A 26848-nucleotide genomic window follows, 5' to 3' on the forward strand; every position below is an offset into this window, starting at 1 on the left:
AATACCCTTCCAGATTGCTATGCCAAATGATAAGTCTTGTAAGTCTCTCAGAACATTCTCTGGCCCATAATAGCAATCATCACAAGTTAGGCACCCTTTTCCCTCCCTATTTCCTCATTTCATTGGAAATAGTACTTGGGAAAGGATAAGTAGTGGATTGCTCTATGGCCACAAGTAAGTCAATTAACTGAGGTGTCATCTGTAAAATAAGTGTGGCTATTGACCTCATTCAGAGGGATAAGAAATTAATTGATGATAATGCACATTGGGAATTTTTGCTGAGAAGTGCTTCAGAGTGGCTCAGTCTTGTTACATGCTCTATTTCATCCTTAATATTATTTATGAATATTTAGCCTTTTCTTGTTCTGGTGTGTTTTATGTCTGTGGTCTTAATTGCATTTATTTTTTAATTTAGTACCAACTTGTATCTTAATAAAAATGTATGTGAAACTTTAAAACATAGTTTCTATCTTTCACACAAATTTGTTTTTATAAGGTGGATGATTTTACCTGATTCACTGTGCTGCTAAAACATCAAGATATTTGGAAAATCATTTTTGTTAATTTTATTTTATATCATGTTCAAGCATTTTTTGAAGTATTTAACGTTTACATTCTGCTTTTAACATTCATATTTTATATTTATCAGTAGTTTTCTAATGAAATTGTTTATTATGAGATGTTTAACTCATTTCAGATGATAAACATGAGTGTTTCAAGTATTTCCAGTAGAAAAGATATTAACTAAATGAAACGCCCGTTTTCATTTTAATGTCAGGAAACCCTCTCTGTCTTCGGTACCACTCAGGGTCCTGTATTTCAGAGTCCAAGGGTTGCTCTTCTGAGAGGGAGGGAACCTGAATCCTAGCTCGGTCACCTTCTAGCCGTGTGGCCCCAGGAAAGTCGTGTCACTGTGCCAAGCCTCACTGATCTGTCAAACTCGAGGGAGCCCGTCTCAGTGATCTTTAAGTTCTCTTCCTAGCTCAATATTGAGTCCTGGGAGAGGGAACTGCTAAAGGCAGGCTCTGCATTTAGGACCACAGGGAAACTGAGAGAGAGAATTTCGGGAACTCCAGTACAGAACATTATCTTCTAGAGTATATTACTTTTAATCTTTCTCCTGAAAACTTTAAGATCTCTCTCTTTTTAACTGCAGGTTGCTCTGTCCTTGGCCTATATCAGATACTGAATAAATGTCTCTGTTGAAAGTCCATATGTTTAGTGGAATATGTCCACTGGACCAACAGTATCTGTGAAACTCCATTATTGAGGAAATGGGAAAGACACATTTCCTATCTGAGACCTTAAATGAATAAAGTTATATTTATTTTTTATTAGTTTTAGATTTCATAGCAATGGGTATAGACGTGGAGTAATACTTTATCTATTGCCTGTGTGTATATATAGAATATGTACTTCTGGGAGGAATCTATACCAGAAATTTGATTTAAGCAATCTGAAACCACAGGCATCTATGTCAACTGCCGAAGACACATTGCGACACAATGCATTTTTCAGGACTCTAATGTGATACTAACACAAAGCCGGAAGTCAGTTCACTTCTGGTACTCATGGGACAAATGACCAAGGGCACCACATTTCCATTCTGAAAAATTCTGTCAGTGACAGGGTTGCCCAGACAGGGTGCCAATCACATGAGTTTGGTGGTGTATTTCCTACAGCTCCTATTTGATTCCTCCTTTTCCTGTAGCAGGGTGAATTTTAAGAAGAAATTTTTCTATAAAACTTTTTTTTTTTTTTTTTTTTTAAATCAGTGATTGTTTTTAGTTTTCCTTCAAATCTAGGAAGTCATTCATGGTAGAGTTTGGACTTCTTTTTTTTTTTTTTAATTTGAGACAGAGTCTCATTCTGTTCTGTCCCCAGGCTGGAGTGCAGTGGCATGCATATCCCTGCTCACTGCAAACTCTGTCTCCCAGATTCAAACAATTCTCCTGCCTCAGTCTCCCAGGTAGCTGTGATTACAGGTGCGTGCCACCACACCCATTTAATTTTTGTGGTTTTAATAGAGACAGGGTTTCACCACGTTGGCCAGCTGGTCTCGAACTCCTGACCTCAAGTGATCTGCCCACCTCAGCCTCCCAAAGTGCTGGGATTACAGACGTCAGCCACCACACCACCCAGCCTCTTATTTATTTCTTGTTACAGTTGTTTATGTTGGGTTTAAGGTGATTTTGCTCAAGTCTCCAAAGTTATGAGCAGTGAATTGGCTGACCACAGAGAAAGGAAGCATGTGAGAATTTTGCATGCTTATATGATATTTATCGCGGAATCCTTAGGCATGCTTCACTCAGGATATTTTGTGTAAAGCGAATCAAAAATGTCCATAGAGCCCTTCAAGACAGTGATATTCAAAGTCTTAGACCACAGTGAGATAGGAGTTTGACCAGAATGTGAACTAGGGCATTGCTTCCTTCATTACTAAAGTCTTACTCTCAGGAAAAGTTAGCCTAATGTCACATAATCAGCCAAATGAAACCTTTGGATGTCTGGCCTGTTAGCTCCGCTGTTGAAAGGTGCAGGAGAAATGGCAGCCCAGTGTTGTTACAGCTTAGGCAGGTTGCTGAGCCTTTCTGAGCTCGGGCCCTGAGAAGGAAGGCACTGGTAAGGTGGAGAGGGAAAATGTGGGCCCAGAGCTCAGTGGGTGAGAGGAGCAACCGAGGTGTCAGCAGAGGTGGTGCAGGCTAATGCCTCCCTGAAACAGAAGCTTCAAGACAGCTGGGGCTCTCGCGGGAGGGAGAGGGAGTAAAGGATCAGAAATCAGGTGTGCAGGCCCTAAAGTACCAGGGGATGAGAGATAGAGATGGCATCCAGTTGAGAGGCTTGGGCATCCTTGGCACATTGCCGAGGTTTTACTGAAATCAGGGAGGTAAAGAGATGTTTAAGAAGAGTTGAGGAAGTAAGGAGCTTGTGGAGTCACAGGCAGTGAGCTCAGAGTACACCGTGGGAGAGTGTCCAGGGGAGCTGAAGAGGCATGAGCGAGCCACGTTGGGAGGATAGTGTCTGGATAACCAGGGACTTCCTGTGGTGTTGTAGGGAAATGGAAAATGGGCAAATTGGGATGAGTTTTCATACCTTCTTAGAGGAGAATGGGAAGATGTTCTTAGCTCAATGATGTGAAAGTTTCAGATTAGATGTTCTTCCCACTCCTGCCATCTCAGAGAATTGAGCTACTTTATCACCTACGTATTTAAAAGAGTTGACCTCAATTAACTCAAATAACATAGTCAAGTACTATTTTTCTGTCACTATTATTATTAAACATATTTTTTCACAGATATTTATAAAGCACCAGTTGTATGCACAGCACTGTGAGGACCTGTCAGGAATACAAATACAGAATTGTTACCTGTGCCCCTAAGTAGCTCAGTCTTATAAAACAGAAATTTGGCCAGGTGCGGTGGCTCATGCCTGTAATCCCAGCACTTTGGGAGGCTGAGGTGGGTGGAGCACGAGGTCAGGAGTTTGAGATCAGCCTGGCCAATATGGTGAAACCCCGTCTCTACTAAAAATACAAAAAAAATTAGCTGGGCGTGGTGGCGCACACCTGTAGTCCCAGCTATTCGGGATGCTGAGGCAGAAGAATCCCTTGAACCTGGGAGGCAGAGGTTGCAGTGAGCCGAGATTGTGCCACTGCACTCCAGCCTGGGTGACAGAGCAAGATTCTGTCTCAAAAAAAAGAGAAAGAAGTTTATTCCATTTACAGATAATACACTGGCAAAAGGACACTGCTCAGATATCAGTGCCCCAAATCGTACCAAAGCAGATAAATGCAAATATAGTAGCCCATTTCCTAAAGAAAAGATGCACATTTCCTACTTTCAAGGTCAACATGGGAAAACCGCTTTAATCAATTTTAGTTTTGGAAATGATGAAATTGTGGCTTTGACCTTAAAAACTTATTTTCCACCAAAATTTTCTCCTGCTTGGACTATGAAAAGACAGAAGGTATGTAATCAAATGCAAAAAAAAAAAAAAAAAAAAGTTAAATAGTTGCCTTGCTCTGTGTTAAAGTGAGAACTAAATCAAGTGGGAATTTAATTCCCAATGAACATGTGACAACCAGGGAGTTAAATATTAGATTTAAATAGGGCAGCTAATTATCTGCAAGAATTACATTTGTGTCTTTATATGGGCACTCTCCCTAATGAACACATTTCTCTCCTCTTCAATTCAGGCGTTGCCACTGGAGCATGAGAAATTAATATACGTTCTTATATTCATCAATATTGTTGCTCATAAAAAGACCTTTTGATTTTTATCACCCTGAGTTCCCAGAGGCTCACAGAGGCATTCACAGCTCTGAACCACATGAATTATCAAGGGGAAAAAAAAATCCTATTAAATCAAAATCTTAATTACCACTTGCATTTTCTATAAAGTTGTGTCCAAAAAGAAACTGAGCAGGCTATCCATCAACATGGAATGGATGAATAAACGGCGGTATCGTCCTTCCATAGAATCTTATACAGTGGTATGAGGGAAATAATTCCTGCTACACACACAATACAACCCAATCTCAAGGACACTGTTGAGAGGGATGCAAGACCTGCAACAATTCATACTGTATAACTCCGTTTAACGTAGGTTCGAAAACAGGTGAAGCTGAACAAGCTCTTGTTAGAGATGTAGCACTGGTAACAAACTTACAAGGGAAATGTTTAAGACAAAATTCAAGAGGATAGTTATCTGTGGGAGATAAGTAAGAATGTAGGTACAATCAGGAAAGAACACATTGGTGCTTCGAAGTTACTGGTGATATTCTATTTCTTAAATGGGATGGTGGGTTCATAGGTATCCATTTTATTATTATTATTTACTGCAGTTGAATTTAAACTGCAGAGATATGGTTTATATTTTCTTATAATGCAGTTCACAATCAACTAAATTTGAAAAATGTTATCAAATTACACCTCAGTACTATATCTCTACTTTGAGTTGCACGAGGCATCAGGAGATATTTAGGGCTTGCTCTTAACCTTGGGAGCTTACAGATGTGATATAATTGGGGGATACATCAGAATACAATCAAGCCATGATAGAATGTCAGTTCAGAGAAAGAGGTCTTTGGTGGTCAAAGTGGTCCTGGAAAGCTCTATGAGAGAATAAGAATTTGAACGGGGCCTTGAAGGATGAACTAAGCAGAGAGGAAGCCTGGCAATTGTTTTTATGTTTTTCTCTATTTCTCTTATAAATCAAATCTCTGCTCATGCAATTTACAATTGAAAAGAGACTTTGTAAAGTAGAAGAAAAGACATGAACTCTGGAATCAGACAGATTTGGGTCCAAATCCCAATTCCATTCCCAGACTGTGAATCTTGGAAATTCCTGCAGACTGTTTTCCCACTTGTAAAATGCGGAGAGGATTCTGTCACGGGATTGTGAGAATGACATGAGAGAATATAGTTGACCACACATTCCAAGCTCTAGAGGGCATCACAGTCTCTTTTTAATGCACCACCATTCAGCAACAAGGAGTTCAGAAAACAATACCAGCCAAGACCCGGTGGAACTCCCATGCTAAGGGACTCAGCATTTAATGTGCTGAGTGAGGAGGCACAGCTCGCATGTACTTCTGTCCTCTGCAGGGTGCCCTTGTGGGCCTCTCCTCCATGACCCCTGTCCTTTGGTGTGCTCCTTCTCTGGTTTCCACCTTGCAGCCAATGAGTTTCTGAGGGCCCTTAACTGCCTCCTGCCTTGTGCACCAAGAGCGTGTATGGATGAATGACTTGAGCCATCGCTGCTCCAGACTGTAGGGAGGAACATTCTCTTGTCCTGGGATTCATCTGTTTTTGTCTCTTCTTGGCCTTGGAGAGCCAAGACTGAGCCATGATTTTAAAACAAGGCTAAGGATGCTAGTCTTTAGTGCAGACGTCTAGATGTTTCTGATCCAAACGAAGGAAGTCAGTGAGGCCCAGCCGTGTTTTAGCCCACTCCGCCAGAAGGCTAAAACTGAGGTGAGGCCAAAACCTTAATTAACAATGCACAGATCTTGCATTTTCCTTTTGTTTCCTCTGACTCTATCTCCCTTAGGAATCTGAGATGGCTTAACCAGGAATTCAGGATTGCCAGCTATCTCTCTGCTTTGCCCCACTGGACACACTACTAACAAATATATGCAAAGCATCTGGCTTATAAGAAGCCTGCCATTAATGTGAATTTCTCATTCTCCCCTTTTTTAGTCTATAAAGGTTATCAAGGATATCTTGCAGTCAGCAACTAGGTATCTACTTTAGTTTTATCAGAAACAATAATTGAGTTCTGGAGAATAAGGTGATGAAACCTCCTCCCAGCCATTTGGGGTGGACTGTGAAGATGGACACCCAGCCTTTTTGGTTCACTGTGCAGAGGAGAGACTCTTGGGCCTGGAAGCTCGGGTACAGGCCACCAACTCCTCACCTGCTGCCTTCACCTCCGTGTGCTTCAATTCCAATTTCCATTCTGTCTTTGTTTTGCAGTTGTTCAGCACATCAAGCGACATAACATTGTTCTGAAAAGGGAGCTAGGCGAAGGAGCCTTTGGAAAAGTGTTCCTAGCTGAATGCTATAACCTCTGTCCTGAGCAGGACAAGATCTTGGTGGCAGTGAAGGTAAGAGAACATTCCAGAATGTCTCATTAACCATGATCACACTTATGTGTGGAAATTTAACTCCATTTTATTATATTTTGGTGGCCAATGCAGGAGCAAATCGTTCCTGCTATGGTGGATGTGTCCAAATTCCTTTAAACTAAATGGACAGTCGAAAGGACATTTGGGGCACATCCAACTGTCAGAGGTTCTTCTCAGGGCCCACTGACAAATCTGCAGGCTGTGAGGAGCTCTGAGTACTCTTCCAAGTCCATACTAACTGAATTTTGGATGGAAGTCAGTGGGGCCAAAGATAATTTGACCAGCTGAGTCCTGAAGACTCACATGTGTCTCCTCAAATTGTTCGGCGCTTGTGCCAAGCTCAGCTGAAGCTTGTGTCAGGTTTACGGTTCTGGAAGGAAGGATTGTGGACTTCACTTCCCCTGTCAGCCTCTGTGCCACTCAATTCTCTACCTTGACCCTCCCAGATGCGTACAAATCTCTAGGGTTTTATATAGCACAGGCATGATTTCATCCAGGGCTGGATGGCATCTCCTGTGAAATTCACCACCCACGGAGACTTGGTGGTTTTACTAAAACAAGGAAGACCAAAAGTCGTCCATCACAGTCATGTCCTCCCAAACTCAAAAAGGAGTCTTGGTCTCAAATAAGATAAGCATTGTGATTGAAAGAAATACAATTTCCACTGAGCTCTCTAAAACACAAGAATTAACAAAAATAGCACAAAAGGCTTCAGGTATTTTGCGTATTCTTTTTCAAAATTTTTTTTAACTCACCAAAATAATGAGTTTTATATATATATATATATATATATATATATATAAAACACTTAAAAGAGGCATATATTTATAAAATGAATTATGTTCTAAATGAATATGGACATGGCTAATGTAATAAAATATAAGTTCTTGACTTAATATAAGATGATTGAATTTTTTGCTGTGTTTTATTTCTGCCAAACAGGAAGCATTTTTACAAATGGCATTTATTTATTAGTTATAACCAGGACAACTTTTCATTTTAGAAAATCAGGAGTCTATTCCGTTACTGTTATACTTAACATTAAAATGTTTCAGTACATACATAATGGGCAACTGAGAAATAAAATTATTCTTGGAGTCATCCAGCAGACTAAATGGTTTCTATTAAAGTTTATCCAAATAGAAAAACTGTACATTTGCTTTCTTTGTCATCAAAAACAACTAACCAAGGTGGCACGATACTCCTAAACTCTCAGAGAAGACTCCTAAACTCTGCACTTTGGGGTGAATAAAGAACAGACCTTCCTAGGAATGATAAATGTAAACATTTTTCAAATAAACATCATCTTCCCAAGATGGGCAAATGGAGCGGGAGAGAGAGAGAGGAGAGAGGAGAGGAAGGAGATCCTAGAGAGATGTGAAGTTGAATGGAGTAGAAGGTGGCAAAGTGAGAATCTTGCAGTCATTCTGGAGATGTTTAATTCTTGCTTTTGCTATTACTTCCTCTTTTCTTTTACTTACTCAAAAAGTTTTGTTTGTCATTGTTTAGCACAAAATGTTCAGAACATTTGGCAGTGTTAAATCTGCAGTCTCTGTTTTCTTCTTACTGTATCTTTTTTCCCCCTTTTGGTTGAATGAGACCAAAAGGTAGCTCTATTTTTGTAAATTTATAGTTGGATCACATGTTAGAGTTGGAAGAATCTTTGGGAACATCTAATCCTAGGCTAGCCATGTATTATAGACAAGAAACTTAAGACCCTGGTTTCATGTTCTGGGCCCACATTTTGTACTGCCACCCAGGAAGCCAAGTCAGACCTTCAGACTCTGCATTCACTTCCTGGTGTCACAAGATGGACTCTTTGAATGTAAAGAAATCCTGGGAGACTAGGGAATCCTAGATGAGAGTGTAGAAATAGCTGAGAAACCTCAGGAAGATATAGAGGCAACAGATTTCTCAGTGGATATGGCCTTTCATCTTACCACTTCTTGCCCTGTGCCTACTTCTCTGTACTTCTTGCAATACCTTTAATGAGAGTGTGTTGTGTAGCTGAATCCAAGGCACCCTCAGCTTATGTGTTACATTTCCTTCAAAACATATGCTCAAACAGGACTTCAGGGCTTGGACAACTAACAGTGAGGGGTCAGCTGGTGACAGTGATGTTTAGCCTGGTACCTGGGTTGGCGTTAAAAGATATCTTATGCCATTTCACTTTCCTGCCCACGGCATGCTTCTGTTTGGGCATATGTCCCATTACCACTGTCAGTGAGGCCCCTCTCTGGTTTGTATCCCAGTCACATTCCTAGTTCCACCTCTGAACCAGACCTAGGGCCTAGGCTTCACATACATCCGGGCTTTGCCAAGTATTTGCAAAGTAATGGCCTATGATGAGTGTTTCTTTAATCAACACTGCTTTTAAAAAAGGAAAAACGGGATTTGATTCTTTGTTAAATCCCAACTCTTCTCTTTGCTAGTTTCATTCTTGTTGAAATTCAAATGAAACTATCATCTATCATCTCAGATAAGGAAGACAAAGTGCCTGCAGACTAAAAATTCATTCTAACTTCATGGTCACAAACCTAAGAAGTTTCATGTCAGTGACCTTACATGTGATTTTTTTTTTTTTTTTTTGAAATGGGAGGTTTTGCTTATGTTTGCTAGAGTAATTTCGAGCTTCAGAGAGGATGTTTATTTCAACTCTCTGGGATTCAGAGGCTGCAGACACGTAAGGGACTGGCTGGACCTTCCACAAGCTCCAGGGTGAATTGGATCAGAATAACCCATGGACTTTTCACAGAGCTGTCACTCGCCAGCCTGACCTGCTCATTTTTAGGGCTTTAGGCCTATTGAAAGTGTATTCAAAGACTATCCAAAGGAGTCTGGGAAGAAAATGTCTATGGTTCAGCCCTGACCACAATGAAGGGATTTTTTAAAGGAAAGAAACCAACTGAATGCAGCTGCCGGGAACTGCACAGCTTCTCACCTCTGTGGAGTGACTGCCGGGCTTGCTCCTCTTCCATTGGAGACACCCAGGGATGTTTGACAGCCTTTCTGCTGTTGCTTAGCAACCCCTGCAGCATTGATTATGCATGCTAAGAAATAGCAGCTATTGTCCTTTTTCCTTCTCTAGAAGGAGCTGACTCTGGTGTGAAATCGAAGGCTTTCTATTCAGATTGACAGATGTCAGATTCCTGTAAATTCTGGTGTTCATGATTTAAGAGCTTGAGGGATCCATAGGAAGAGATTTAGGGTAGAAGTGATCCTAAGGCATGTGCATGACACTGGAGGGCACACAGAGCTGAGCATCCTCTCCCATCAGAGTATCTGCTTGTTTGGATCCAACCGGATTGTCCCTTTCCTGATATTTTTGGATGATCTTTATTTTTTTAGTGAAATGGATCTATCGACCATTTTTTCCCCTTTGCACTGAGTTATAATAAAAGAACCCATAGAGAGGAGGAGAAGCAGAGAAACCAGTCTTTGATCAAACTGAGTTACTTTACCTTTAAGTAAGTCAATTGCCAAGGAAACGCTTCATCGCAGTTTCCCTGCATTAACTGTGGATGCATTAGCTATTTTTGGCTCCATCCAACCTGTATTTCCAAAGCTGCAAGTCCTATAACATTTCCTTGTACTATGAATCCACACTGATTTTTGCTTTTTAAATATATCCACAAGTGTGCGTTGTGGGATTCATGGTCTCTCCTCCCCTCCCCACTAACTCAGGTGTATTTCTAGAAACATAAAATGCTGAATAGGAGAGAGACCTTAGAAGTCACATATATAACCCAAGCCTCATGTTTTATGGATGAGAAAACTGAGACTCAAGGAAGTCGAGTGACTTCCCCAAGGTGTAAGTTAAAGTGAGTCAGAGGTGTTGCACAGGAAGAAGACTTGGCAAGATAAAAAATGGTAAAATTTGACTTCAGCAAGCACTTTCATTGGAATCTGACTTAGGATTTTTGCTTTTCATGTTCCTGAATTCTTTCTTGTCAGCAGAGAAAATGATGATGTTTTTCTCCACCAAGAGTTTGGAAAAGTTTTCTGATAAACCCTCTAGCACATAATGAGGCAGGCCCCATGTGGAATCCAACATGTTTCTTCCATTTCCGTGTTGGGATGGCCCCTACTCAGCCTCTTGGTCCAGGTAGCTCCCACCCACCCGTCACCTCTCAATTCAAGTTGTCCCTCTTGGAGAGGATGTCCCTTGCTTGCACCTCCATCTAGGTCACATCTCCATGATATATGCTATTAAAACATCTGTACTTGTCCTTTATAGCATTTGTTAATATTTTAAAATTATATATGTATTTCTGGGCTTATTTAATGCATGGCATTGAATGTCTGTCTCCTTTAGTAGAGTGGCATATTCCCCAGGATGATAATAGTGCCTTTTAGCACATTGCCTCATATATAGTAGTATGCAGTAAATGCTTGTTGAATGAATGAAGGGATAGATGGGTGGGTGCATGGAAGGACAAAAAGATCATGAAAATAATAGCCTTTAGATAATTGGAGAGTTGGGCCAGGTGTGATGGCTTACACCTCTCATCCCAGCACTTTGGGGGAGGCCAAGTCGGACAAATTGCTTGAGCTCAGGAGTTCAAGACCAGCCTGGGCAACATGATGAAACCCCATCTCTACAAAAAATACAAAAAAATTAGCTGAGGGTGGTGGCACACACCTATGGTCCCAGCTACTTGGGAGACTGAAGTGGGAGGATTGCTTGAGCCTGGGAGGCAGAGGTTGTAGTGAGCCGAGGCTGCACCACTGCATTCCACCCTGGGTGACAGAGTGAGACCCCAACTCAAAAAAAAAAAAAAAAGAGTTGACAGTTGGCATTTCTAGGTAGGGAAATAATTTGATGATCTATTGATAGTCACAGACTTTTATAGCTGAAAGAAACTATAAAGATGACATATATATAGAATAATGTAATCTAACAAGAAATTATTTTAGAAGTGATTGAATCACTGTATAGATATAGAGAACTAATATTGATATTCTTTAGCTTAACTCCACCATTTTGCCAATGAAGAAACATGAATCCAAAGAAGACAAATGACCCATCTAAGGTCACATAGCTTAAAAGAGATCATTTAATGTCAATGTCAGACCTGGGACTTAAACACAGTCCAGTGCTCACTGGGCACCTCGGTTTCATTTATTGAATTTTACATGTGCCCTGGTGAACCAAATTCAGGAAATCCAACACAATGACACTTATCAAATAATATAAAGGAGTGTGTTAGTTCTGTTGTTTGTATGGAAGGATGCAAGACATGTTCATATTTTCCCAAGTAGAAATTTAATTCAAGGGAATAAGTGGAAATAAGATATACTGGATTCTTGAGGGAGTGTTTAGGCCTCAGGGTAATACAAGCAAAATATTATAATCAGCTTTTAAAAAAAGAACAATATTATGTTCATTGGAAACCCAAATCAAGCTGGCTTAAGCAGAAAAAGGAATTTATTGGCTTCTAGAAATCCATGCTACTAGAAAGCCTACCTACGGGTATCCCAGCTTTCAGGCACCACTAGATCTAGGGAATGAACAATCCTCTTTCTCATCTTCTCCATCCCTTGGCTCTGCTTCCCTTGGTATTGGCTTAAGTCTCAGGCAGTTTATTTCCACATTTGCTAAAGACTTGACAGTGATGACTCAGGGCTTAGATCCTGCCCTGCCAGCAACTCAAAAGAAAGAGAGCTCCTCCTTCCAAACAGCTATGCAAAATCCAAGGGATGACTCCTATTGGCTTATCTTGGGCTGTGTCACCAGACCCTCTGGCCAGAGGAATGGAATATGCTGATTATCCAGGCCTGGGTCACATACCCACCCTTGGAAATGAAAGTTGGGGTCCATTCTACCCAATCCATATGGACTGAACATGGGGAAGTATTGGTTCCCTGGAGGAATATTAGAGATGCTATAACCAAAAGAAGGGAGAAAGAGATCTGACAGAAGAAAGTGAAAGATGACCAACTCAAATGGGAATTGCAGGAGAGCATGACCTCCCTGTGATGGGAAGAGCTGGTATCTGAAAGCTCACTCAAGATCTGAGGCAGCTCTGGTGACTGTCCCTTCTTCATCGTCTCAGCAGGAGACATCAGGGAATCTCCTTGGGGCTCCCCTGCTTAGTGCAGCTGCCTCTTGCCTTTGCTGCTCCCTAATATTTGCCTGCTGCTTTCATACCAGCTACTGCCCACACTGCCTCCATGACTCACTTGCTGATTCCCCAAGAAGGAAAATACTACGGTCCAGTTCTTCCAATTAGTCATCTGCAATGCCACTTAGTCTTCATGCCAAGACACCTACCTGCCATCCGATCATTTGAGGTGGTCACGTGGTACAGAAGAGGCCACCTGTGGGAATGGAAGCAACCAGAGCCATTTTTCTCAGAATCTGTACAAGAGCAGTATAAGGGCTCACAAGAAAAGCACATATTCTCCAATTCTGGAACAGTTAAAAAAAAAAAAACCCAGATGAGAAAAAGCATCAAGAGTTAATTGACTCAAGTGCTCTACCCAGGCAAGGTTATTTCTAAGACAGATGGCTCTTTTCGTTCTTTCTTTTTATTTTTTATGACAGTCACCATATCACTTTTCACACTTCATTAATTGTGAAGTCCTTCTCCCATTCATCCCTCTTCCTATGCCTCCTTCCCATGTTTCCACTTACATTGGCATGTGAAATACTTGTCCCCATAAAATGGAAATTGATGATGAAAAGATGAGTTATTTAAGAAGACATTTTTTAGTGTTACTCTGAAAAAATAGTTTGTGTCAACATGACATAATGTTACAGAAGGCACTGACAATTCTACACTTATAAGGATCTAGGAACAGGAACTGTAAAACTTTTAATAATGTAATAGTGTCTGTGATTGTCTTTATTATCCAGATGCTGCTTAATAGACTAGATTTCTGTTGTTCTTTGGGTACGTATATTCTTTCCTGGTGTGCACACTCAAGACTGTGTGTGCGCGTGCATACGCAGGCATGCAGGAGTGCACTGTAAGATAGAGAGTTAGGCATTTTAATTAGATAGGCCCCAATTATTAAGTTCCTATATCAATATACCTTTCCCAGTAATTTCAACTTTAGACCTTGGGTCAGGGATCTGTTTTTTGTCTTGTTAATCACTTTGGTGACCCTCGTTTCTGGCTTGTCTTCTATTTATCCACATATTTTCAGAAAAGCTAAAACAAAACAGTGCATTTCACTCTAATGAGGACTCATCTGGCATCAAACATAGCTGGAGGATTCGTTTCACACTTTTGTATCTCTGGAGTGTATGGATTGAAATAGTTGTGCTGCTTTTTCATTTACTTTAACATGATGAACGAATTTCCAATCAAACCATGGTCTACCAGCTCCTTTATGTCTAGCAAAATTTTATTGGAAAATTTTATGCTGGTGCATTTAAAGCCTGTAAATATATTGCATTTGTTCACACTGGAGGTCAACTTCTGATTCACTCTCTTTTGATTCAATGTTTCTCTAATTGACAGTTGTTATGAATTAGCTTCCCATACAAAGACATAACATTCCTAATATGCAACTTGATATAATATGCAAGTATAAACTGTCTATTTTAACCACCATATTATTGCAAATAGTTTAAAGTATGTGAATCAAAACTTAACCTCCTGTTTCCCTTTGGATAGTTGCCTTGTTAGATCTGAACTGGAAGAGCCAGTATGACTGAGAAAATAAAGATAGCAGTGAACACCCTGACCATAAATCCTGTATTTGAGGTTATCACTTGGTACATAATTAAAGTCCTGTCAAAGGAGTTATATATAACTAACTGAGTTGATATGCACAGAGTATTGTTTTCTAGCACATAGCAAGCACTGAGTGTTTGTGATCATTATTGTCTTCATACAATCATTTAATAAGTTTTTACATTTGTAGGGATGTTGGGAAGCTACCTATTGCACTCTCTCTAGTTTCTGAGATTTTATTTCTACCGAGTTCTTTCTATCCATGAATTCATTAAAACACACTCCTCCGAAGCTGAATTTTCTAAGAATTTGATAGACACTTCCTCTACCTATTTTTAGAAAAGATCCTATCGTTAGAAGTTCATGCAGCATGCAGCATTGTGATCAAGGCTTGCTCTAAATGCGTGGTTAATCATTGCCTGTAACAAACTTATAAGTGTGTCTGCCTTAATTCTATCTCAATTTTGTAGTTTAGAAATGTTTTCCAACATTCCCAAGAAAGAGGTTGGCTCACTAATAGCCTATGGAGGTGGCTTTTATAGAACAATGAAGTCCAACAGAAGCATAATGTGAGCCTCTATTGCAAGTCACATTGGTAATTTTGAACTTCCTAGTATGCATATTTGAAATGTAAAAAGAAACATATGAAACTTATTTTATCAATATAGTTTATTTAACTCAACATATCTATATTATCATTTCAATGTATTATTAATATATTAATGAGATAGTTTACATTATCTTATTTGTAGCAAGGTCTCAAAATCTGTTAGATGTTTTTTACCTAAAATACATCTCAATTTGGACTTGCCAAATTTCAAATTATCACTAGCCACCTGTGACTGTTGGCTACCATATTGGACAGTGCACATCCAGAAGCCATCAGGAGACTAGAGTCTCCATTTTCAGCAGATCTTGCCACAGCGATCCTAACCCGGAGGAACTCAGGCATATTAACCAAACATTCTCATGCATCTTGGTTGACTGGTTTGGGAGTTTTTTTAAATTTCCCTCTGTGTTTTAAACACTATGGTGGGAATTGGTCATAGTGAGGTCTTACCATAATAATCTCTTCTATATTTTATCTTTCACCTTAACAAAGACACTGTTTCTATGATCTCTAAAATATATGAGACACAGAATATAAGATCAGTATTTTTAGAAAGGACACAACCTCTATTTTACCTCATCTCTCCTAAACCACCTATACTTTGAAATGGGCGATCATTTGTCATGTCCTACAATATTCTATCACACCAATGATTTCAAATAAGCCCTCTTGCCTCTCTTACTAGCTTTCCATTAACCTTCAAATTTTGCTGAAGCATTTCGTATGAATTTTGATTTTTCTTTTGTTTTTGCTCTCCTATTTCACCATCACTAGTTTTTCAGTTCTGTGCTGAAATTTATTTCATACTACTGCATTATTCCAACTCTGAATCAATATGTACTCGAGGCAGTATCTTGCTATAGCTCTGGAGGAGCCCTCTCCCTTAAGAGTATCTTCAGAAAAGATGGCAGCTTCGGGGTGTCAGGAAATTCACCAGGAATAAGAAGAAATGAAACTACAAAGCAGACACTAGGAGTAAGAAAATAGCAATGCTCAGTGATCGGGCAAATATGCTTGTCAAAATGAACCTGAAGAAGAGGGATTGTCAGTGAGGGAAGCTGCCACCCCATATTCATGGCCTCAGTGCATTGCCAAGGGACTCAGGGAACCAGCCAAGCCTTGCATAATTGAGTAAAATGACAATCAGCCATAGTACTAAAACAGAGATGATTTTTATAAATAGGGTTGATAGCAGGATTTTCCAGCTTCTGATTGCTATCTGGCTATGGTTCCACCCTTAGAAAAATTCTGCCCTTACAGTGCCAAATTCAGAAGATGATTTTGCCCAACTTGTTACCGCCATATTTTCTGAATCTCTTAAAATAGAATTGAATCATAATTTAGAAAAAAGACCCAACATGCGAAAATGGATGGGCATGTTGGATGAGGCCAGGCTTGTGAGATGCATTTGCCCCATGAATAGTGGAATCTCTTCTCTCAATTTCAAAAATGTTACTGAAGCACAGTTTTTGACATTGCACTGAGAATGGGCTCTTTTCCATATTTTGCTTTGGGGACATGGAAATGTTAGATGCTTCTTAACTCTTTCAGGTTGGCATTTCAAAAAAGAAAACCTTGTTCTCTCTCTCTCTCTCTCTCTCTCTCTCTCTCTCTCTCACACACACACACACACACACACACACACACAGGCAATCTATCTTTTTTTTTTTGAGATGGAGTCTCACTCTTTCACTCAGGCTGGAGTGCAGTTGTGCACTCTCCGCTCACTACAAGCTCTGCCTCCTGGGTTCATGCCATTCACCTGCCTCAGCCACCGGAGTAGCTGGGATTACAGGCATGAGCCACCGCGCCTGGCCCAATCTAGCATTCTTGAATCAATACCACACAGCTAAAACTTGAGCAGAAAAATTATACATAAAATTTGTTCATGCTTTGTGATAATGACCTTCAAGGGTCAGTACGTTTTCCAAGTCACTGGAAAAGATAGGCATGTGGCTTAGAAATAAGCAATCTCAGTGACTCAGAGCATCCTCTATAGAGACTGGATCTCTGAAAAAACATTGCAGGCCAAGGGCTGGATCTCTGTGTGCAGTTTGATACTTTCGGGAGGTTGAACAGCCCTCTGGGAAGAAGTCGTGGCTCCAGTAGCACCGCTGCTCTCATGTCTTGGGTTGGCCCTTGAGCCTTATTCATGCGTATTTTGACCTTCTTGGATTCTTATGTGAGCAAACTGAATACAAGACTGATTGTGGTTTAAAACTGATGTCATCAAATGTCCCTCTCTACCAAGGAAAACATCCCAACTTACACTACTTTGCATCATTCTCCTCATGTCTCTGTGGAGTAGATGATGATATTGTTATCCTCACTCTGGAAGAAGAAAACCAGAATCAGAGAGCTCAAGGGCAGAGCCAGGATTTGAACCTGCCTTTTCTGATGCTAAGCTAGGACCCCTTCCGTTTGAGCACCACCATTGTGAGGATTTGTCCTTTGACTGGAAGAGGAACACAAGTTTGGGGCCTACTCTCCAGGAGAGAGTGCATTTGGGCAGCTCCCCTCAGCCTTGGAAGCAGGTTCTTTCACTTGCTTTCTTTCCCTGGTCCTTCTTTCATTTCCACTCCTCACTTCAGCCCATGTTCAACTTTTCCAGATGATCATTCACTGGTCATTCCTCCTCACATTCTTTTATCTCTACTTTGCACAAACTTCGTGTGTCAGGGGTTCTTTTAGTTGCCTGATACTGGATTAGGCAGCAAGGGATAAAAGGGTGGACAGGACAGACTTCGACTGTCAAAGGCAGGAGTGGAGACAGATGTGTACCCAATGCCATTATGCAAGTGCAAGTGTGAGAAAGGCACTGGTGTGTGGGTTTGCTCCATGGACCCAGGAGAAGGACCCAGCAGATAGACTTCCATCTCTTCCATCTCTTCCATCTCCTCCATCTCCTCCATCTCCTCCATCTCCTCCATCTCCTCCATCTCCTCCATCTCTTCCATCTCCTCCATCTCCTCCATCTCCTCCATACCTCATCTGCTATTTTTCTACTGTGAAGCTCAGCAACATAAGCGCATCACCTCTCCCTGTGCAAGAGGGATGCAAAAGAGTTGAGTTTGGATCTAGCTAAACACTAAACTAATTAAATCTGGGTGGCACAGGGGCCATGACAGGCCCAGTTTCTGTAGCTTCAAGGGAGCAGAGACCCAGACCCCAGGTTCCCGGCCGCTGTTCATTTTGTTATTTAATGAAGGAATGTGCGGTTTCTATGGCAACAGCCCCATCGAAGCTTTATGGCCCCTGAGCACTTGCTGACCCAAATTCACTCACTTTTCCAAACAGAGCTGGTGGTGCTTATAAAGACACTTCTCGGAAAACCACAGAGTAAAGTGAAAATAGTATTGATCCCCAGAGCGTGCCCTAATAAATGCCTCACCTACTAATCTCCATCTCAGATCTGCTCCCTGGAGAACTCCACCTGTGGCACATTCAAGGTCTCCAAGTGGCATAGGTCAGGAATGTCCCCACAGGGAGAGCAGCACCGAGGCCGTGATCTAGAAAATGACCACCAGGGACCTGGTCGTGTTCTGGACACTGGATATCATCTTTCAGTTTTGCAGTCAGTACATATCTGACAGATGACAGTGCTTTCATTCCATTCCAATACTAAATTTAAGTGAACACAGATGTTCCCATTTGCCATCTAACCTTAATGACTGACTATAGTCTCCCTGGAGATGGGATTCACTACTCACATGCCACTTCTGCCAGGAGAAGTATGCCTTTTCCTCAATTAGAAGCCACCACTCCCTCTCTGACCTCTCTTGCTATCAGTGTTTAGTTCTCATGGCCTTCATCATTCATTACACAAACAGAGGTTGAATACTCGCCCTGTGCTCTGCCCAGGGCTGGCAATGCAGAAATGCATAGTTCCTGGGTCAAGGAGCTCATAGCCTGTACCAGAGATAAGCAAGTAAACATGCAATTGGAATGCACTGTGGTGTGATGTGATAGAGGTAAGTATGAGGTGCGCCTAGCAGGATTATCCACTCTGGCCTGCAGCCCAAAGGGGATGTGACAGCAATGAGGGGTGGTCAGGGAACACTTCCCAGAGAGGTGGCAGCTGAACCGAGTCTTGGAGGACTACTAGATATTAACCAGGTATATTGGTTTTCTACGGCTGCTGTAACAGATTTATCTCAGTTCTGGTGGTCAGACACCTGAAATCAGTTTTGCTAAGCTAAAGACAAGATGTTAGCAGGGCTGTTTCCTTCTGGAGGTTCTAGGCTAGCATGTGTCCCTGCCATTTCCAGCTTCTAGAGGCCACCCACATTTCTTGGCTCATGGCCCCTTTCTTCATCCTCAAAGCCAGAAATGTGACATCTTTTCTCCTCTCTGATCCTCTGTCCTTACAGCTCTTTGCTTTTATTTATTTATTTTGACACAGAGTCTCACTCTGTCGCCCAGGCTGGATTGCAGTGGCATGGTCTTGGCTCCCTGCAACCTCCGCCTCCTGGGTTCAAGTGATTCTTCGTCCTCAGCCTCTCGAGTAGCTGGGATTACAGGCAGCCACCATCATACCCAGCTAATTTTTGTATTTTTAGTAGAGAGACAGGGTTTCACTATGTTGGCCAGGCTGGTCTCGAACTGCTGACCTCAGGTGATCTGCCCTCCTCAGCCTCCCAAAGTACTGGGATTACAGGCTTGAGCTACCACGCCTGGCCTCTCTTTGCTCTCATAAGGACCCTTGTAATGACATTGGGCCCTCCTGAATAATCCAGGATAATCTCTCCACCTCAAGATCCTTAGTTACATCTGCAAAGCTGCTTCTGCCACATCAGGCAACATATTTACAGGCTCCCGGGATTAGGAAGTGAACAGCCTTGGCAAAGGTGGGGAGTTCAACCTCCCATGCCAGTGACCACACCCAAGATAGCATTCCAGGCAGAGGAATGCACATGTGCAAAGGGAGGGAGGCATGGACTGCTGTTATCGGGGCAACTGCAGATAGTTCTTAACGTGGACGCATGGGTTTCGAGAGGAGTGTCAAGGGATTGAGCTGGAGAGAGATGCAGGTGCTGATTCATTCAGGACAGTGGGTTTTGAGCTTGAATTGCAGTTATTTATATACATGTCATATCTCCCTGTTTGCCCATAAGCGCCTGAGGCCAGGATCTGGGTCATTGCCTTCTTGATGCCATCACAGCTCTGGCTCAGTGATGGGCACATGCCAAGAGCTCAGCACATTATATGCATCACTAAATGCCAGCTTTGCCATGTTATGATACTGTGGTGGCAGAGTGATCTGAGCAGAGAACTAAAGGCACCAAAACCTGGCTGTCATGCCCCTGGGCATCTTCACCTTGGCAGCGTGACCACTCTTCTTGTGGCTTGCTGGGCAGAGATGTTTTGTGAGCTGGCAGTGTTTGTAAGCACAGGCTGGAGAAGGCTCTGTGCAGTGCTACATAAAGACAGGCAAAGTGATCGTTGCTGAAGCTGGAGATGGGTCCACAAAGGTTCACTGTACTCTTCTTGCTACAGAATCATAACATAAAGTTTTTAAATCTTATCTGAGCAGAGGTAAGCTGCACATCGCATCACAGAAAGCACAACAGGCACCAACAAGGGGAGAGAAGCCCATGGGAATTATTGGGTGCAGGCCAGGATTAGGAAGGATGTGGACCCTAAAAAGACCTCCTGTCTGTAACCTAATGAGAGAACCTCTGTGAAAGTGTGTCATAAGCTGGAAAGCTTTGTGTATGCCTGAGGAGTTACTCCTCAGTTATTAGCACAAACATTATTTCCATAGGAACTAGGCTGTTTTCTCATCTTTTGCCTAACAAATGAGATGGATGTCTTTCCTATCTCAGTAGCATAGGGCCTACTGAAGTAATCCCTCTCTTTTGATGCCCACCCCCAGACCCTGAAGGATGCCAGTGACAATGCGCGCAAGGACTTCCACCGCGAGGCCGAGCTCCTGACCAACCTCCAGCATGAGCACATCGTCAAGTTCTATGGCGTCTGCGTGGAGGGTGACCCCCTCATCATGGTCTTCGAGTACATGAAGCACGGGGACCTCAACAAGTTCCTCAGGTACAGTGAGGCAGGGAGGTGGGCTCCAGGAGCGAGCAGGACTTCAGGGTTCAGGAGTGGGGCAGGTTCGTGGGAGGCAACAAGGGACCCCTGGACCTTTCTCGAAGCGTCTTATTTGATAATGACACCAGCGTGTGCCAGAGAAAGGAGGAGAGAAAAAAGAAAGTGACAGTCTTGTTCTTTTTCTTTAATCAACGAGTTCTATGTAATGTGAGATGCAAATGATCCAACTCAATTCAGTCTGCATTCACTGAACATTTGCTACATTGAGTGGTATGTGACATGGGCATTTGGGATGGGTCTTAGATGTTCTGTAGGAGTTTGCCATGTGGTGTGATTAAAGGCAAAGGAAACGGGAAGAGCTAAGGTGCCCAGGTGTCACAATGGAAAGTGCAGTCCAGTGAGAGTGAAGTTTTCAAGTTCCCAGGCTGTGGAATGAACAGTAAGGAAGGGAAGCAGAAAAACAGCTGGAGGAGTCAAGGCTGAAAGGGTGGGGTGTGTGCTTGGACTTTATTCTAAGGACAAAAAGAATAACTGGGAGGCCAGTAGTTCAGAGGATCTACAGTGGAAAGATCAAAATCCAAAGAAGAAAAGCTTCAGAAAGAAGGAAGTGAAAACATTGATTGAAGACTCCAGATTATGGAGTCTTCCAGATTATGCAGAGACCCTGAGGTCATGAGAAGATGGACAGCTTCAACTGAGAAGTTTTATGGGATGTGGGGTCTTCGGAAAAAGGCAAGGCAAGAAAGAGAAAATGTTGACTATAAAGGGAGTCACTGGGCTACTGATTAGGGTGTCATTTGAATTTCTAGCATTGGCCTGATTGGGTGGGATTTATTTATTTATTTATTTATTTATTTATTATTATTTTTTTTGAGACAGAGTCTCACTCTGTCACCCGGGCTGGAGTGCAGTTGTGTGATCTCAGCTCACTGCAACCTCCACCTCCCAGGTTCAAGCGATTCTCCCACCTCAACCTCCCAAGTAACTGGGATTACAGGCGTGTGCCACCATGCCTGGTAATTTTCATATTTTTGTAAAGACAGAGTTTTGCCATGTTGGCCAGACTGGTCTCGAACTCCTGATCTCAAGTGATCTGCCTCCCTTGGCCTCCCAAAGTGCTGGGAATACAGGCGTGAGCCACCACACCTGGCCCTGATTGGGTTTTAGTTCAGCTGTGCCTTCTCAAGAAATTCCCTCCCTCGGGTGGTGGGTATAGGAAACTGGGAGGAACCACAAGGTAGAGCAGGTGAGAAATGGCTGAAAGTGACTGTGATCTGTGAAGAAAGGTCAACTTGCTTTGAAACAGTGAAGCTAACTCACACAATATAAGGGGTGACTTTTGAGGAGACCGTGCTGCGTGATGATACCAGTAGGGATTTTTGGCCTCCAGACACTGAAGTTGAGTCTCAGTCCAGGTATTATTAGCTGAGTGACCTCAGGCAAGTCTCTTAGCTGTTCTGATGAGAATCTTGAGCTGGCAGGGTAGCCATGAGGACTGAACTAGAATAAGTATAGAAAGCTCTTGGCGTAGGAGCGAATAGGGAGCGTTCAATGAGCAGACGCTTGAAATCTGCCAGGAATGATGTCAGCTGGTAAACCAGCTGCCTTGGTAAGAGATATCACAAGGAGAGCTGAGTTTAATAAGATGCAGGAAGTTGGTGATCACCCTGGTGGGGTCCATAGTGAGTGTTCTCCTGCATCTACAAAGGAAGGGAAGAAATGTGCTGAGCCAGATACTCCTTGGGGAAGGAAGGCAAGTGATGCTTTGGCTTCTATGGAAGTGGCACATACATTATCATTAACCTAAAGAGTAAGAGGGCCCAATAGTGAGGACGGGAGATTCAGGTTCTCCTTCCTATTCGGCATCAAGCTGCTGGTGTTCCTTAAAAGAGCCTCCACCCCAGTTCGCTCAGTCACCTTGTTCTCAGGTAGGCCTGCCTTGGATCCTCTCTAAGTTTTATCTGGGTCTAATTTTCTTTCTTTCTTTTTTTTTTTTTTTTTTAATTTAGCTAGTCCTCATTTTGGAAAGATTAGCAAATGGGCTGCTTGTGATATCTTGGTAGATAGCAATAGTTGGGAAAGTGTTAAAGGCTGTTCGCCTGCCCTTGCTGAACTCAGTTTCCTTACCTGTGAAAGGGGTATCATTTAATCCATCTCAAGGTCTAGTGTGTGCATTGTTGGGTTGAGAGGTAATCAAGAAAGGTTGCCCCCATAATCTTTCACAATAGTTCATCTCTGCCGCAATTTCCTCTTCATTTTGGTTGAGAGATCTGAAATCCTGGGGAAGTGGCACCTTTTTGTGATGGCAACACCTAGGACTCTCTGTCTACCTCTCATTTCCATGGGTGCTGAAGAGGGCTTTGCACAGAAATCAGCCCCAGTAAGCTGCATGTATCTGCTGTAAGACTCAGACACTGCAGTTTAAGTAATCAGTCAATCACTGCAAGAACATACTGCTGTTTTTAGAAATGGCATCACATGGTTGGTGCCGTCTGGATCATTTTTACCCTCTTTAGCCTCGTAGATCCACGTGCAATTTAGTTTTTCTTTGCTGGGCTGGATCCCTGTTCTCTACTTTTCCTATGATTGTGTGGGTGAGGAAATGCCAGGTGGGATTAGGAATATGTGGCCAATTTGCAGTATTCTGAGACAATCCTAATGCATTATCCTATGTCAGCAAAATTTTTCTTGTAAGTGATAGGACAGGGGATGACTTTTGAACATTGTCTTGTCAGCTCTAACATAAAAGGAAGAAAAAAGTTGAATGTGGTTGAGGTCCGGCTGCTTCTAGGAGAAATATTTTCGCATTGTTCCCATGCCCCAGTCTACTTCCCTAATACAAAATGGTGCTTTCCAAAAACTATAGCATAAGAAGTCCAAATGTGCTCACCTGGATGCAATTAAATGCTTCTGTGAGCTCACAGTGTGTCTGTACATACATGAATGTGTGTGTGTGTGTGTGTGTGTTGCAACTTGATTCTTTCACTTTCTCACTCAGCCTCTCCTTCTCCCTAGCTCTCCTTCCTGCCTTGCAGAAGGAACAGGCACCTGGTTCTCCCTTGGCACCTTGCACAGGCTGTGGAGCAATTGGAAACCTAGCCTGCTTGGTTTCAGAACCTGCTAAACTCTGGGAACAAGAGGTCTGCCATGCCAAGAGTCTAGTTCTCAGGTGCACTAACATGCTGCAAATATAGGCTGTCCTCTTTCCGCAAGGGAACTGGGCACTTAGCTGCCATGAAAAGTCTCCAGCTGTCATCAGCTCTGTCCTATAAAGACAGATGTCTTCTCTTGTCTCCCTACTCTCTTTATTCATCCAAAAGCCATCTATCAAGCACCAGCATGGCCAGGCTCTATGCTAGTTAGGGGGGGGAAATGAGGAATAAAACACATGTCTTTGCTTGCAAGGGTTTCATGATTTTTCCTCTTAGAATCTGTCCAGAGTTCCCTTCTAATGAGGGGAAAGATAGACTACTATTTTTCAAACTCTAACAGCTAGCGTTTATTGAACTTTCTAAGCATTTTAATATCTTGTAGGGTATAACCCATCCTTGCCATCATTCCTACGTTACAGTAGGGGAAACTGAATCACACAAGTAGCAGATGACAGAGCCGAGACTCAAACCTGCAGCCCCTGGCTGCAAAACCTCATGATCTTAACCACTCTGCCGAGGCGGTTGTTAAAAAGACCAGAAGGAAAGTGGTGCGCTATAGAACCCTGGGGCCGGAGCAGTTAGTGCAGTGCTGGCTGTAACCCACGATGGAGAGAACCGGACAGCTAAGTCAGGCCCATGAACCTGCTACTTGCTTCCAAAGCCAGGGAGCTGATGGTGCTTTTTTTTTTAACCACTTAAGGAACGTCCTCCTGGAAGAGATGAAACGTGTTTTTATTTCTAAGACTTCATGAGGACCTGGGAAAGTGAAAGCAGAGGATTGCATCGTTAACTGTATTTCGATCCTCTTAAGGACTTGTGCAGCAGACCCACCTACCCACTTTTTACAGCAGTATGTTCTGCTCAGAGAAAGCATCCAGAGGCTTCTTTTATTTAAAGAGGCTTGTTCAAAAAGTCGAACAGCAAATACCCAGATATAAACAGGGGAAATGACTGTTTAAAAATCCAGAAGTCTCCCCCAACCCACACATACTAATACAAAGTGCATTAGGCATTAGAGGGCCACCAGCTTCCTGACGTCTGCAGAGTGTGGGGTTGGAGGATAGAATTTTGTGCAGAGGTGGCCTTTTGCACGGACATCTAACTTTTCCTCTATCCTGGAGCCTTTGCCTCTGAGAGACATTTAAAGTAGATTAGTTTTCTGGAACTGATATAAGGCTGTGGCCAATCAACCAATTATTTTAGTCTTTAAATGGTATCTATGAAGATTAAATTCTGAACGACTCTCTTGGTCTTTATTTCAGGTTTTCTTTAGTTTGTGTGCACCCCAGCCCCTTCTGGTGCTGAGGTCACAGTAGAGTTAAGGAAGACAAGTGAAAACATTGGTAATTTTCCCGGGGCCCCTCAGCGCTTGAAAGGGTTAGGCCTGATTCACCTTTAGTGAGGTGGAAAGGGCTCACCCTCTGGTATTCTGAAGAGCCCTGTTACAGGCCAGTTACAAAAACTAACGCACAGAGGATAACTTGTGTTTTCACATCACCTCTCCATTTCATTTTTAAAGAGACTCTTTGTTTGCAAAGCCTTTCTCCCTGGTTTTCCTGTGAAAGGCCACGAAGTACTATGCAAACACAGTGTCAATTCTCCTCACATCAATGCCCTTAGCAAGGGGCAGTTAGTATCTCCAATTTACAGAGTGAGGAAATAAGCCCAGAGAGGTTATGTAACTCACCCAAGATCACACAGCGAGTGTGGGACAGGGTCCAAATTCATTTCACATATCCTGGAGCTTTGGCCACTGCGCTGCTTCTTACCTTGAATATGTGCTTTTGTGCTGAAGAAAGGCCTGGAGCTTTTTCCCAGTATTGTTCCTCAATGTGACAAGAGGCAGCTGGGGGTTGTGGTTTGAGTAGAGGTGAAATACGTTAGGACTGGCTTGTACAAAAACAGGAAACTCCTCCCTAGGGAATGGTTAAATCCAGGTATTTAGAGACAGGAGGGACCTATTCATCCAAAAGCCATGTATCAAGCACCAGCACGGCCAGGGTCTAAGTATGGCCAGTATAATATTCCCCTGTATTTTTGACTAATGAAGAAATAGCACATGAGAGAAATTAAAGGGCTTCCCTGGATCATGGCACTGGACCTGGTGGGCCTGGGAGAGCCCCTAACTCCTTGTCCAGTGCTCATTCCCTTAGAATACCGGAATGAAAGACCTGGTGGCAGAATGCCTCCCGAAATCAAAGGGAAGGCGAGTCACTGTAGGCTGGAGCCAGGATGGAAGTGGGGATACGCCTGTGGCTTGAGTAATTTTGGGGAAGGAGGGCGGAGAGGCAGGGCAAACCCTGACGTGTGTTCTCAGACAATTCTGACTTTCTCAGTTTCAGATACTCACACGGCTCTGAAACCCTGCAGGTGAGGTTACCCACTTTAACATTTATGCAAAAATCTCTATATTCATTCCAAGTGTTTCAAAATGTCTTGAGGGAGATCTTTCCTTTCCAAGGGAGAAGCCCTTTGGCCACGCCAGGGCAGAGCCCGGCAGTAAACCCCGCCTTTATTCCTTGCACTGCAGCGCCCCCTCAGGCCACCAGGGGCAATGACGCCCATCTTGGCTCACAGCGCAGGATGTCACAGCAGGGCCCGCCGCGCTGAGGGCGGCATCCTAAGACGCGGATCCTCCCACCCCTGCAGCACATGCGTGTTAGGATGCCCTAAGTCATCACATAGCTGGGGAGAGGCCAGGTGTGTAAGACAGAAGAAAAAT

The 26848-nt window shown here is 42.7% G+C and overlaps 1 protein-coding gene across 4 annotated transcripts in view; it reads left to right on the top strand.

Annotated features, from left to right (window-relative positions):
• NTRK2 (neurotrophic receptor tyrosine kinase 2) overlaps positions 1–26848 on the top strand; it is a 365023-nt gene that overhangs the window by 266533 nt on the left and 71642 nt on the right. For all 4 annotated transcript variants that reach the window (XM_077965319.1, NM_001261297.1, XM_077965318.1 and 1 more), the window contains 2 exon segments: positions 6477–6607; positions 20799–20971. In XM_077965319.1, the coding sequence (XP_077821445.1) occupies positions 6477–6607; positions 20799–20971 (304 nt within the window).

The sequence above is a fragment of the Macaca mulatta genome, chromosome 15 (assembly GCF_049350105.2).
Source record: "Macaca mulatta isolate MMU2019108-1 chromosome 15, T2T-MMU8v2.0, whole genome shotgun sequence".
NCBI classification, from domain to species: Eukaryota; Metazoa; Chordata; class Mammalia; order Primates; family Cercopithecidae; genus Macaca; species Macaca mulatta.